Source organism: Telopea speciosissima, chromosome 4, assembly GCF_018873765.1.
Source record: "Telopea speciosissima isolate NSW1024214 ecotype Mountain lineage chromosome 4, Tspe_v1, whole genome shotgun sequence".
NCBI classification, from domain to species: Eukaryota; Viridiplantae; Streptophyta; class Magnoliopsida; order Proteales; family Proteaceae; genus Telopea; species Telopea speciosissima.
In genome coordinates, this window is record NC_057919.1 from 32,428,549 (window position 1) to 32,444,191 (window position 15,643).

A 15,643-nucleotide genomic window follows, 5' to 3' on the forward strand; every position below is an offset into this window, starting at 1 on the left:
CTCAAGGTTGGGTTGTGCTGACCCTGATTGGCCCCGATCATGGGGAGGGGGAAGAGAGATGCATGAGCAAGCTGGGTCGGGGAGAAAATTATCAGTTTTAATATAAAATAACACTATGATAAAATATATTATATCACTTATTATCTTCATATATATAATAAAATTTGTTTAACAGGGTTGGGCCGGGCTCAACCCGAGGCCTCAACCTTAACAGGCCTGACCCTGACTCAGGGTTAGAAATTTTCAGCCTTGACCTGCCCTCAGGGCCAGTTTGGGCTCAGGGTGGGCCAAGGTGGGTTTAGGCCGACACGACCAAACTAGCATCCCTATTCCCCACACAGAGAATGCCCACCCTAAAATCTGTTTTTTTGTAACGGAGAATGTTCTCTGTGCCACAGCACAAGCTACGCCCAGGCACATGGGCAGCCTGTGCAGGAAGACTAGGTGATCATCACGCTTACCCTCATATGTCTGGGCGCAGCCTACGCTGCGGCACAGAGAACAACGCCCCTTTTTGTTATTACTCAGTCTAAAATCTATTATCTAAGAAAATTGATGCACTTCCATGTGCCCGCTTGCTTAGACAACCCTTTCTCAAAATACTTATACCATGTACCAATTAAATATAAAATATACCCAAATACCCATACCTAATGGGTCCCACGATGTCACAGACCGATACAGCTACTCATCCATTCTCCAGTTCGAGTTTCAACTTTCAATTGCAAAAAAAATAACAAGAAATCATTTTAAATGGCTCAGGTCGGTCCACGTGTCCAACCTTGGTCGCCAGCGACCTTATAGAGACAGAAAGAGGGAGAAGAAGAAATTAGCAGAGATAGAGAGATAGACAGATAGAGGCTGAGAAGTGTTGCACGTCCACTGGTAGAGACTACAGAGAGAGAGAGAGAGAGAAAGAAAGAGAGATATGGGCAGCGACGAAGAGACCGGCGAGGGATACGCAGCGAGTTGGGGCATGACAGCGAAGCCGTGCGACTCATGTAAATCGGCGGCGGCACTCCTATTCTGCCGAGCGGACTCGGCCTTCCTCTGTATTGACTGTGATGCCAAGGTGCACGGAGCAAACAAGCTCGCGTCCCGTCACGAGCGCGTGTGGATGTGCGAGGTCTGCGAGCAAGCTCCAGCAAGCTTCACCTGCAAAGCCGATGCCGCTGCTCTATGTGTCACCTGTGACCGTGATATTCACTCGGCAAACCCACTCGCTCGCCGACACGAACGATTCCCAGTCGTGCCCTTCTTCGAACCCGCCGCGTCTGTCGTTAAATCCAACGCAGTTAACCTCCTCGTCCCCAACAAATCTAACGGCGACGATGACGATGACCTTAACGATGCCGATGGTGACGGAGAAGAAGCTGAAGCTGCTTCTTGGCTGTTACCGAACCCTAACCCAAATAAGCTCATCGAAGCTCAGGATTTGAAATCTGGAGATTATTTCTTCTCGGACATGGATACTTACCTGGATCTCGACTGCAATCCTCCTTCCATAGGGACTGATAGCGTAGTTCCTGTGCAAACAAAACCCCCTCCACCAAATCTCATCAACCCATCATCAGACAACTGCTACGACATCGATTTTGGCGGTCGATCCAAGCCTTGTTACAGCTACACCACTCTATCTCTTAGCCAGAGCGTAAATTCCAGATCTTCTCTGCCTACTGATTTGGATTGACTTAGTCTTTTTGTGTTTACTGATTTGGGTTTTTTGTTGCTCTATTTTTCTTCAGGTCTCTTCGTCTGATGTTGGGGTAGTGCCTGATAATGGGAATTCGATGGCGGACATATCAAATCCGTTTGGGAAGCACGTGACAAGTTCAACTGATAATCAAGCATCGCAGCTTGCGGGTTTGGACAGGGAAGCGAGGGTTCTGAGGTACAGAGAGAAGAGGAAGAACAGGAAGTTCGAAAAGACCATTAGGTATGCTTCAAGGAAAGCATACGCAGAGACAAGACCGAGGATCAAAGGCAGGTTTGCGAAACGAACGGATATTGAAGTTGAAGTCGATCGAATCTACAGCTCTGGTGCTGCTTTAATGACAGATACTGGTTACGGTATCGTCCCATCCTTCTGATTCATCAAGAAGAAGGCTCTTCTGTTTTCTTCTCAGCTCTTCCGAACTCTTTTTCTAGGTAGTAATTAGACGAAAAGAGGGAGGGTAATGTTTTTTTTCCCTTGTTTCCTCAGTTGTTTTTGTTGTTCTTTCGTGTTTATCTGTAAATTAAGCTTGATCGGTGAAAATACAACCCGTCGATTTGCAGAAACTTTTTCTCTGTTTCACTACAGTAGCACTACAGTAGTTCAGTTTTCTCTTCCAAATTCGAGTATCTGTTTCTAAATCGCCATTGGCTCAGGCTCCAATCTCTCCAATCTTTCGATTTGCTTTTTGGAGAAAAAAAAGAAAACTTGATTTGACTCAGACAGAGACTTGCACTATAAAGTTTTGGGGAAAAAATTATGAAAGAAATAAAGGTGCGTTTCAATGGAATCCTGAAGTTTATTCGTTCTTAACTTTTTTTTACCAAAAATGGCCTTTTATTACACAAAATTACGGTGCGTACCCTTTCTACTCTGTCGTGGAGTTGCAGGGAGAGGTTGGGAATGAACTGTGGCACGCCTGGCACGTCAGGGTATTATGGTCCAAAATGGCTATTTTGGGTCAAGAAGTAAAAGAGCTCCATTTGTTAGTTGTTAGGTGGGAGATGATGAGAAGGAGACAGACATGCATGGAGTTTAGCCCTAAGAACCATAACTCACCCTTGTCTTATGGGGGTGAAGAGCCGTATGGTACCTATCTGAAGGTCCAATAGTGTCTGCCATTTGAGGGCCCATTCATTCAATTAGTAAGGGATGGGTCTCCTTTCTAGACAATGTGGGAAGCCATCCTTACTGGACCAATTATTTGTCAGACAATGGCATTAACTTAACAAGAGGTGGCGGTCCTACCTCCAATAGGATTCAAGGTTTGCTTGATGTCCAATTCTATATTTCCTCTTGCTCTAATGGTGAAATACTCCCATTTTTAATCAAAACTAGGGACCTGTCACATTTATTTGTGCATCAAATATCCCTCCCTTTAAGGTGATTATTGGATAGATATTCTCTTAAACCCAACCACCTAATGCTGATATGGCACATAGGGATTATCAAAAAAAAAATGTGGCACATAGGACACATCAGCTAAACATGTTTTCGTTGCAAGAGTGGGTGACTATTTTTTCTGGTAGAAAGAGTGGGTGACTATTTAGGAAGTTCATTTGATACACCGCTTTCAATCCTACACACACCAAACATTAAAAAACCTTGATTATCTAAATATTTATCTGACAATTCAACATTTTCAACATCATTATTCAAATCATCACAAAGCAACATACCATCAATTGTAGAATCAAGCAGAGATTCATCTAAAATAAACATTGATACATTATCTAAACAAAAAGGTAAAACATTATCATAAGAAATCATGGATGATTGTTCATCTACTAAACAGTTAACAACATGAATCATATTATCACAAAATAGTTTATCAACCAATACATGGTTACAATCTACTTTTCGAGTTATTAAACTCTCTATGAAAGATATTGCTTTGATATCACTTAATAGGATTGAATGCAACCCAAGAGGGGTGAATTGGGTTATGACCAATTTAAAACAAAATGTAACAAAACAAAACTTAAACCCAAAATTAATCCTAACAACATCACACAATGACAAATAATAGAAAATATATAAGAAGAAAATAAAGAGAGTGTCATGGAGGATATTACCGGCTGCTTGATATAGAGTAAATGCAAAGGAGAAATAGAGAGAGACAATCAAGCACACACTGATTTAGAGTGGCTTGGACCTAACTCTCCTACGTCCGCTACTTTGATCATGGACCAAGTATTTTTCTACTAACTTATTCTTTCTCTAGGAAAAAATTAATCATATTTACAAACTCAACCACTCTTTTATGTTGAACACCTGGATCATCTTAGTCAAGGATTTCCACTTAGATCACACAGACCAAGGAATTTTTTTTTCAAGCCAAACAGGTTTACTTTACACAAAAAATGGCTTCTTCTTTCAAGCTTGACACTGGAATCACTAAGCACATTATCATCAACACAAGATGATTTTTCTCTTTTTCACTTTGCACGTTAAAGCACTTGTTCTTTAGCCCTTTCTCAAGATGATGTAACTCGTTAGCACAATCACACAACAACAACGTTCACAAAATGATGTACACAATGAAGTTCAGCAGCTCTTCAAAATGATGATCGAATTTTTTGCACTAGCTCTTGTTGTTGCCTTCTTGTAGATTGATACTTAACTTCAAGTAACTCCATCCTTTTATAGGCAAGTGAAATAGCCATTAAACTAACTGTTAGATTCAAGCACAATTGTTGAACATTTGAATTTCACTTTCATTTTCAAGAAAAACTAGCTATTGGAGAATCCCTTATACTTCAAAATAGTTGGAAGCATTAATTCTTTTTAGTCTCTAATATTCAAGCTACGATTTTCAAGAAAAACTAGTTGTTTGAGCTCTTTGACATCAGTGAAGATGTTTAAGAGTTCTAGTCAAGTGGTTAGAGCCCAAGTGATTATTATAATGAGTCAAAAACCTTTCAGCTTCTTAACCATGTAGCATTAAACACTATTCCACGGAAGACCACGAGATCATCTGTCAGAGAAGACGTAGTCTCAATCACTCTTAGACATGCATAGAAGCTTGCATGGAAGACTGCGACGGTCGCCCATGAACACAAACCTTTAACCCTCGGTTGTCCGTGAGTTATGACTTAGAATATGTTTGGTCTACCAATTAAGCTCTGTCATCTGTCCCTGTTTGCAGAAGATCGTGCACAGTAGACTTTGATAGTTCTTAAGTCAAAACACCTAGTTTCTTGATTTTTTTTTCATTTACATATTTTTTAATGTTACTATTATGGGCTTTTTACATCTTGTTCATCAATTACATTAGGATTACAAATATGTATCAATATAGCTCAAATCCTAATTCGATCCATAAAAGAATCCTTCAACTTAATATTGTTTTTAGCTCTTTGACTTTTCAAGACATGGAAGACCGTCGTCCCCTATACACGAAAGACCGTTTTCACCAATTCTTCATTCAATAAATATGCCTTGTTCTTCCTTCAAATATATCTCTTCATTATCTTGGGTATCATCAATTTCTTAGCACATTAGCACACATGTTAGTACACCCAAACACACATCACTCAATGGTTTTCATAACCAAAACAAATAATATATAACTGGAACCTTCTAGGTCCAACAATCTCTATTACCGATAGTGGAAACCAATTTCTCATTCTTTACTGTGTTGTTTATTCGTTAATTCGACATGGGAGAAGTAGGTTCTTTTGCCACACCCCAACCCCCACCCTAGGGTTTTAGTATGACTAGGATTCTTACCAATATCCTAAACTACCGCCAGGATCTTTATGCAGTGGCTAAAATCACAGTCAACTCAATACAACTCATATGTACATCAGAGTGAGGGAAGAAATACATTTATAATAAAAGTAAATATAGATACAAAAGTGCAGAAGCATTTACAATAATAAAAGAGTTCAAAAATCTAAGTGATAGACAATTAATTTATTACATCTTTTTTAAAGAGATTAACTAAAACTAAGAACAACAGTAATATTAAAGAGTTTATACCATACAAATGAGGAAACTTAAAAGGAACAAAAAAAATAAGCTTCTCGATCCAAGTACCCCATTGGCACAGTCATCAACATCTAATCATCATCATAGATAGAAGTCATCGACTGCACGTCAGCAACACTGAGCAAAACATATCTAAACGAAAGAGCCACAGAGATTTCACCAAAACATCACCTGCAATGCATCTAAAAAGGTTGCGCAAAGAGGAGTAAGCTCCACTGAGCCCAGTGAGGGGATGGGGAATATACAAACAATAACACATAGTCCATGATGCATGAATTAATTAACAATATTAGCTACCTAGCAAACATGCCTAAGTCACTAGGTTCTTACTACTGCAACAACTTGGGAAACATCACAGATCACTTATCTTATCACCACGATGCAACCTCAATTGTTACCTTGGGGCCCGTGTCGATCAAAGCCACTCGCCACCTAGAGGCAAACCCCGATAACCAATGATCATCCCTGACCTGGCCTCTTATCACTCCTCAGGCACACAGGGAGCCTTGGTTACCCAACACCTAAACCCCTGTTGGTAAGGGTCGTAGCAAGGGAAACATAACCCTAACCATACTATATGAACTATCATGTCGAGAGGTATTCCGGGTGCATCAACATCCCAAACCATCTAGTACCCGGGTACCAGCACGACGGTGCATGATAAACCATATAATAGCACTAATCGTATGATGCAATATGATACTATCGTATCGAGAGGTATTCCGGGTGCATCAATGTCCCATACCATCTATCACCCGGGTACCAGTATGACACGACACATGACAAACCAATTATAAACATAATGAAGACATTAATAAGCCACATTCATAATGTATACATTCGTAATTTTCACAAACATGGTTATAATAATACAAGAATGAGTATGCATGAGAAATGGCATACAAACATAACATAATGCAAAACACTCCCGAATTAAATTAAATCCACACCCACTTACCTATCAGTTCGCGATTCGTTTACTAGGGTTCGTCGTCGATCAACGTATGATAAGCCTCATCGTAAGAGTAATATTGCCTAAAGAAGCGTGACAAAGCAAGCTAGGTAAGGTAGGAGGGGCCCAAAGGATCTCCAAAGATTAAGCTTTAAGGAAGGATAATAGAGTCCAGGTGGACTCTTAAGTGGATGCACAGTGCCTGGGTCCAACCGGGGTAAAATGCCCCAAAAACCTTAACCAAACTCTGGGGTGGATTCAGGTTGAAGTCCACCTCTGGGTCCACCTGAAAATAGAATAGGTGTGGACTCATATGCAGATTCTAGCCTGAGTCCACCACTGGGTCCACCTGTAAACAGAATAGGGGTGGACTCTTATTGCGGTTTCTGGACTGGGTCCACCACTGGGTCCGCCTCTCTACTGAATTCAAATTTCCTAAGGTTTGAGCTTCCCAACTCGATTTCACTTGGATTTTAAGCCATAAGGACTTGGGGAAGGGGTCTTTGGGTCTACTTGGGTCACCATAACCTACTCCTATCAAGAAAAAGATGGATCTATGGAATGGAAGACACTGAAATTTTGCCACCACCCCTAGCAATGATGACACCGCTACACGGATGAGAAACATCACACCATTTCCCCTTGAAAAGCCCAAGAAAACAAGGCCCACAGACCTAGACATACCCCAAAACACCAAGGAAGCCCATTTAAGGCTCAAAAAGTAGGAGGAATGGCCCACACTGTCCACGATGCCATGGTCAGTCTCCCACGGCACCGTGGATGCCTCCCTGGGTAGTACTGTAGAAAACCACACCATCGCGGGGGAATGCGACGTCAGCCTGCTGACATCATCCATGACGCCGTGGACAAGTCCTCAACGACGCCCTGGAGGACCTATCCTGCACCGTGAAGGTGGGACACCCCCTATAAATAGGAGGGTCCCCCTCCCCTCATTTTCATGGATTCTAAGGGTAGGGAGACCCTCTTAGCCTGTTTCTCCCCCTTTTTGTCCTCATTCCCCTTCTTGTGAGTGTCTGTCCGAGCAAGATTCTAGAGTTGTCGGTAGATCCATCGGTTACCCACTCGAGTGAAGAGCGATCCCGTCCCAGTCAAGTTATTATTTTGTTTGTATACAGATAACGAAAGTTCCTTTTTATAGCCGTTATTCTATTTGCTTACAGAAAACAAAATATACATCCAGAGAGCCTTTACTCTGTTCAAAGAACCAGTGTTGATCCATCCATCCGTCTCCCCCTGAGCTAGGGAACCGCCAAGATCCGAGGAATACTCGTATAGAGGTATAACTATCGCATTTTCATCATTACAATGTAGTCTCTCGAGTTTTTCTCGTTTTGATGTACATAGTGTAAATATGAGTATAATGTACATTATATAGCCCCATGTCATAAAGAGAGAATATTCGTCATTCCAGCATCTATAATGGAAAGACTGGTTTTTGCCTGGTAAGATGGGTGTTTAACACCTTCCCATGCTTGTAATCTGACCCCTTACCCGAATCTCTGACCAGACCATATGGAATCTTATAGCCCGTTTCCATTCATAATAGCTAGGGCTACACCCATTGGGTCCTAGGCTGTAATCCTAGGTGGCGACTCCTCATTTTTCTGATATTTTTTTTGAAGCATGACCCCAACCCCATGATGATGTATCAAAATGATATCCCCACAATAATCAACCAATAATTTGTCGCCAATAAGGCTGAGGAAACCTAGCCATCGGGGACCGCGGTACTTACAGTGGCGACTCCACTGGGGACTTCTGGGTGAACACCCACTTGAGGTCAACCTTTCTAAATTAGATGGTATCAATAAATGCAAGAATATTCTCTCCAATTTTGTGTGAAAACCTGTGTGGCTAACTTTTCTTTGTACTGACTACATCATGCATAGTACTCAAAGTGAAATCAAACGACGAGGGTACTCCCTGTCTTACCTTTACCCCCGGGGAGGTGAGGTACGTCATACTAAGTACTCTGAGATCGGATGATAGCCACTTCTTGCACCACTTTCATTCACACACACACGGCATGGGAACACATTTACCACGTGGTTAGCCGTTGGACCCCATGAGTAGTCATGGGTAATTCACGACGAAGCCACAACCCTTGATATTTACTATACGAGTTTAGGATCACCAGCGAGGGTAATCACTAGTGTGATGTGGGATGCTTTAGTCACTCAAAAAAAAAAGGCACTTGCACAGTTACTCTGAGATTGTGTGACCTACTCTCCAGGTATATTAAAAGAATCGCGTACCCATAACTCACGCAACCGACAGGTATATCGGTTCTATCAAGGATGACCTTTTTCTGTCCCATTAGCCTACCCATTGTATGCATCACATAGGAAAATAGACCATATATGATTAGGATACGACACAAACTAACCCTTGTTAGCTTGAAGAAAGCCTGAGTTTAAGGTCACCTGACGATTAATCTAGCTTCAATATGAGGTGCCTCCCAAGGTAGGGAATTCCATAGTCCCTCGAAGAAAGATGGGGGTCCACTCCCATGTGATGGAATCCAACATGTCCCTCAAAAATGGGGCATCTCGTATTAATTCAAGATACAATCATTAGGAACCGAAAATCGGGCTTCTTCATTGTTTGTTCCTCTTAAGAAATGCTTCGGCGATGATGGCATTTGAAGTATGGTTTGAGGGAATTTCTACAATGTTGGAAATTCCGATGACAACTTCGATTACTTGAGCCAAAAATAAAATATAATAAAAAAATATCTAATAAAAAAAGAATAAGTTAAGAACCTACCCTAAATTGTTTGATATTTGAGCATTTTTTATTTTATTCAAATAAAATCCACTCTTAGTATCTAAACTAGGATTTCTCTTTCTCATAAAGGCACAATTCCATACCCGAAAAAGTCGCCCTCATCAGTCTAGATCCGACATGATAGAAGGCTAATCCGGGCCGGTCCATCATCCTTCTCAAGTTCCCCATCTTCTTTCCATTCCTCCAATTCATCAGCTGAGATATCACTTGAGAGCAACATGGATCCAATGGACGATCACCTATCTAAAAGTCACGTGGAGCACCAAGTGGAAAGGTTGCAAACAGATATGGCAGAAATGCGACAACTCATGGCACAATTAGTGCAATCAGTCCATGATATTTCCAAAGGGGGATCCACACCTGGATCCACTAAACAAGAAGTGAGGAGAACTACCTCTGCAACTCCTAAAACTCCGGTCACCATACGGGTGGAAGAAGGAGATTGAGGTGGCAGTCAAAGACAAGAGTAAAGAAAAAGATTAAGAAGAGCTAGTGTTCTTCCCTGAAGGGAAAATCCCTGAAGATTTTAAGTGGAAGTTGGATAAGTTCGACGGATCAGGCGACCCTAGAGCTCACCTCAAGATCTTTGCCACCATTGCTAGATCTTGGGGTCTTATGGAAAACCAGATGGGACAGGCCTTTCTGTATTCCCTGGCTGGATCCGCATTGAGATGGTTGACTCAACTGGATCATACCCAGACCCAATCATGGGCATCTGTGGTAAAGGTATTTACAAAGCAGTATTCGTATAATATTGAGATGGACATCACCAGGAGGGAGCTGGAGACCTTGAGACAAGAGTCAAATGAGGAATTTTTGAATTTCATCATGACATTCAGGGAGAAGGCTGAAAAGATGTGGAATTGTCCCACAGAAGAGGAACAAGTGGAGATCTTGCTTGGAAACTTGTATGGTGAGTATTATGAAAAGATATACTACCAATACATCAAGACCTTCGATGCACTCATGACCATTGGGAAGAAGATTGAAGATAAGATCTTCAAGGAGAAACAAGCACAATGTGTAACTTGAGAGGCTGCGGGAACTTATTCCAGAAGGAAAAACTCAAAAGCAAAAGGAGCGAATGCAGCGGGAACAAGCAGCCAGATGGCAGAAGTACAGGTGGTGACTACAGGGACCACACCGCTCGTGATCCAGGCAGAGCCAGAACTTCCTATAAGAGTCTTCAATTTTGGAGGAATGACGCCAACACTGTTGTTCATTAAGCTAAAAAAGGAAGGAATGATTGACTCAGTCCCCCCTAAACATGTGGACCTGAATAATCTGCCCACGTGGTACAAACCTAATCTCTATTGTCATTATCATGACCAAAAGGGGCAACACACAGATAGGTGCATATTCCTTAAGCATGTGATTCAAGACATGATCGACGATGGCAAGATCGAACTTCAAGCTAAGCAACAACCAAATGTGACTACAAATCCTTTGCTAGCTCATGGGATGAATGCCTTGCTAGAAGATTCCAAACAGGGGGATCCTACTGTTGGGGTAAATTCCACACATCACTTATTATGATTTTTATGATAACAAATAAGTTAGTTGTACTAACCTGTGTTATATTGAATAGAGAGATTTCATAAGAGATGAGCATCAATATAAAAGCTTGATGAACTAAGACAAAGATTTCAAAAGAATGTTGTGAAGTGAAGGACTACGTTCAAGACTTCTATTTAAGCAACTCAATGGGATACAAGACCTCATAGAACTTGTTTATTCTTGTATTTAGTTGTATCATGTTTATAGTCACAATTAATGTATTGCACATACTTGCATACATTCATTTAAATGGACTTTAGGTGGTTTAAATTAAACCCAATCCATGGGACCAAACCAAATTGGATTCATCCATGTAAGTCCAATAAAGGACTTAACAAATTTTAACAGAAATTTGAAAATCTAGCATATCGGATCATGAAACGGCATACCGGATCAGTGTTGCAATCTCAGGAAATTATAGCCTTCCAGCCCATGCCGGATTGTAATCCAGCATATCGGATCAATATAATACTGTTATCTTTTGACCGTTATTGCTTTGTTCAATAAGAAAATTAGGTGATCCGGCATACTGGATTATTTATGGCCTTTGGAATCCGATCTTGAAATAGATTCCTAATTGAATTGAACCATCAAGCCTATAAATGCCCACTTGTTTAAGGCTCTAATGACTACTAAGAATCATCATTAAGAGACTTCATTACAAGGTCTAATTGCAATAGCCTAAGTGATCATTCAAGCATCCAATCATCACAAGCTCACACACTCAAGCTCCTCAACCTCATCTAGCTTCAAGCTCAAAGGCTGGAAGGTAGCATACACTCCTACTAAGGTTGAGGTAACCATTTTCCTAGTACTTTTTACTTTATATTTTAATTGAGTCCTCTTGCTCGGAATTAAGAGTAGTGAGTCCTCTTGCTCGGAATCAAGATTGGTTGAGTCCTCTTGCTCGAAATCAAGAGTAGCTGAGTTCTCTTGCTCTTAATCAAGATTTGTACGAGTTCTCTTGCTCTTACTCAAGATTTGTTTAAGTGAAATTCTCTTTAAGGTGAGAGGAGTGGACGTAGGCAAGCTTGGCCGAACCACTATAAATCCTTTGTGTTACTTCTAATTATTGCTTGTTTATTGATTGTCTTTACATTGGTGATTTATTTTAATTTTCGCATAAAATTTTATAATGCCCTAGCTTCACCTATTTACCCCCCCTTTAGGTGAATTCACACCTACTCTGTTGATCAAGCAGATCGGGAGGAAGAAGTTGATGGATGCACGTGTCTACAGGGCGATTTTAGCAAAGAGGCACAAAGGGAAGAAGAAATGTTTGGTTCAGGAAGAAGTCTCTCAAGAAGTGAATCATCCAGATTCCCTATTTTATCACCCTAGCTACCCAAGTGCTACTTGGGTAGAATATCAGACACCATCATGGAAAGCGCCACAGCTTCTCCTAAAGGGGACTTACTCTCCAGAATCCTCATCAGGATCAGTAAATATGTTGAAAGAGGAAGGACCAATCATGGATCCAACAACGATGATCCGACCTACCCTATAGTATCTAGGGAAAGATGAGCAAGCCCAATAAAGAAGAGCTGAGAGGATGCAAGTTATTGTCCATTGTGCCAGAACAAACTGTAACGGGAATATCCGAATAGGAAGACAGTTGTGTGACCGTGGCAGGGGAATGACACCAATAGCCGGCTTAAAAAATTGGATTTTCTAGGGAACGGTTTGGAAGGCCTCAACCCAGGGGCACCCTTATAGAAATATGGGTTCTTAGCATTTGAGATTTGCTACCAGATTTAAGAACAAGGAACTCCTGAAAAGGAAAATGCGAATGACATCAAGCATGAAACACCAAAGCTTCTCAAAGCTATGCCAGCATTGGCCGTAGGACAGTCTCTATCAGAGGAAGTCTCTCTTATCCACATAGGAGGAGACACAGATGATAGTATGGAAAACGAGGAAGAAGCTGGTAACGTGGAGATCCATGAAGAATGGATGGAGTTTGCTGAAGAGAAAATGTTCCCTAAATTTACCAAAGAAGAATTCCCCATGATATGGTGGGTAAACAATGTCAGAGATGATGATGGTAATGATCCAACTAACCTCATCCAACCAATTCTATTGAGTGACGATGAAGCCAGAGATGATGAGGAGATATCATCCCCTGAAGCCCCTAGAGAAGAGTGGATTATGTCTGGAGAGGATTTCGATCGATGGAGCATGAGCATTTTCTATCAAACAGCAAACATACTGGATGTCACCACTAATACTCAAGAAATTCTTTACAAGGCCACTTCCCTATTTCCAAATTTGGTATGCAGTCATTTTACAGCACGGTGTGAGCGGCTAGTAATGCCAGATGAAAATGACATACTTGCTCGGACTCTCCGTGAATTAAAGAATATGGCTTGGCTGGCCAATGCCCTGGCACAAGATCTATTCGGAGGTCCCCCTGAAAACCTTGTACTCTTCTCAGACACTCTCCCTTACCCAGAACCCCCAAGGAGAAGTAGAGGATGGAAAGCATGGGTCAATCACATCAATTTGGGAGGTCCCCACGTTGACCCAACTGACAACATTCATCCTATGGAAATTGATAATGAAGAAGGCTTAGATGAAGAAGACTCATCCGAAGAAGATGAGAGTGAACAAGAATTTGAACCTAGAGAATCAGATGATGAAGAACCAGAACAAGAAGAAGAGCTTGAAAAGGATTCTGAAGAAGAAGAAGAGCCTTGTCGGCCAGCGACTTGCCTTGACAAGTATGAGAACATCTGTGGGCCAGCACCATGGGATTTACCATTTTAGGTAAACAAAATCCACAGAAGTGTGGATAAAATCCAAGAAATGCTCACAAGAATTGTAGTCTCGAATGACAAGTACCAAGAAGAGCTTCAGCAATTGGAACCTGTTAGAGAACAGTGGTCCCTTCCCCAAGCAATATGTCGTTTGGAGAGTTTCGTGAAATTGACTTTAGCCTTGGCGCAAAATCTGTGTGGAACTCCCCCTTCTTCTCCTAACCATGGAAGTAATGAATACTATGCGTGGGTAAGAGCGCATAATGATTTCATCCTTTGCAATGTTAATGAAGAAGGATTACCCAATGATCCAACATGGAACATCCATCCAGTTATTTCAAGTTCCAAAGAAAGTTTAGAATCCAATCTTGAAAGTTCTGATTCTCAAGAAGAAGAGAAGAATTGCAACTTTTACAAGTCTTTGGCCAAAGCAAAAGGAATGTATCAAGCAGCTTTGAAAACTTTCCAAGCAATACATCAACTGATCCTTGAGGATCTAACATGCTCTGAGCATCATCTTCTGATGCAGCAAATCACCAAAAGGCAAGAATCTTTGTCCGAGATCTTGGACCAAGCTCAAAAATCCATCACAATCATGGGAGGTAGGAAAGTGATAAGTCAAGAATCAAAGAAGAGGAATCACTCAACAGGTACTATCATTATCACAGATAGTGGTGCAGAGGAAGATAGTCTTTGCCCAATTGAGCTGATCATCAAGGAAAAGAAGCCAGAGGTCATGGAGACTAAAAGTGAAAAGAATTTCAAGAACAAAGGGTTAATAGTGGAAAAATATCAGCCTAGTCAACCAAGGCCAAATATTGATCTGGAGAATCAGGTGCAAATACCCATAGAAATGGGGATTGTTAATGGCTTCACCAACTCATCGAGAAGCGGTTTTGAAAGCTTTCACCAAGGTGTAAGTACCCATAGAAATGGGGCCAAAAGAATTATCTCACATAGTGGGGGCCACATATGCCATCCAGTCATTGCTTTTCTCAGAAGAAGACCTACCACCAGGTGGGAAGAACCATAATAGGGCTCTCTACATCACTGTAGAATGCAACAAAAACCAAGTGCCTCAAGTCTTAATTGACAATGGATCAACCCTTAATGTCATGCCATTAAGAGCTGCAAGATGTATGGGTCTAGCTCTTGTCAAAATGAGGCTGTCAAGTCAAACCATTAGGGCATATGACAATTCCAGAAGGGAAGTAATCAAAATTCTTACCACTGATATCAAGGTAGGACCGGCTTGGTTCACCATTGATTTCCAAGTCATTGATATTCAGGCGTCTTTCAACATGCTGCTCTGAAGACCATGGCTACACTCGACAGGAGTCCTGGCATCAAGTCTCCACCAAAAGTTAAAACTTATACATGAGCAAAAAGTGATTACCATCTTTGGAGACCCAGAAATGGTGCAAACACTAGCTAACATAGAGGTGGGCATTGCATCTCTACTAGAAGTACAACTGGGAGGATTTGAAATTGGGAATATTTGCACCATGTCTACAGAAGGAGAAGAACCCGTTCCAACTAAATTCCCGATAACATGGAGTAAGGCCTCTATGAAGATCATGAAGAGAATGAAATATTTTCCAGGGTTAGGATTGGGAAAGAACTAGTAGGGGATTCTGGCTTTCCCAAAGATACAAGCCAACACTAGCCTTCATGGTTTAGGTTTCAGTCCAAGAAAGAGTCCAAAGAAGAGTGCTTCAGAACAGAGAAACTATGCAACCAAAAGCATTCCTTATTTCAAGACCTTGAACGGTTACTTTGTGAAGGAAGGAGAGAATTTTCCTTACTGTGGAAACAATGAGCCATGGTTCAATCAAGAGAAGGGCATGCTTCAACAAGGGTTTG

General features: G+C 41.4%; 1 protein-coding gene across 1 annotated transcript; it reads left to right on the plus strand.

Annotated features, from left to right (window-relative positions):
* The first annotated feature begins 875 nt into the window (after positions 1–875).
* Positions 876–2,280, plus strand: LOC122658927 (zinc finger protein CONSTANS-LIKE 4-like). The gene is made up of 2 exons (XM_043854089.1): positions 876–1,651; positions 1,746–2,280. Exons 1-2 carry the CDS (start codon positions 929–931, stop codon positions 2,088–2,090), a joined length of 1,068 nt encoding a protein of 355 aa, XP_043710024.1. The 5' UTR covers positions 876–928; the 3' UTR covers positions 2,091–2,280.
* The last annotated feature ends 13,363 nt before the right edge of the window (positions 2,281–15,643 follow it).

Coding starts and splice junctions, on each gene's coding strand:
- LOC122658927 (XM_043854089.1), top strand. CDS start 929: ATGGGCAGCGACGAAGAGACCGGCGAGGGATACGCAGCGAGTTGGGGC. Junction 1,652..1,745: donor CTCTATCTCTTAGCCAGAGC/GTAAATTCCAGA, acceptor ATTTTTCTTCAG/GTCTCTTCGTCTGATGTTGG.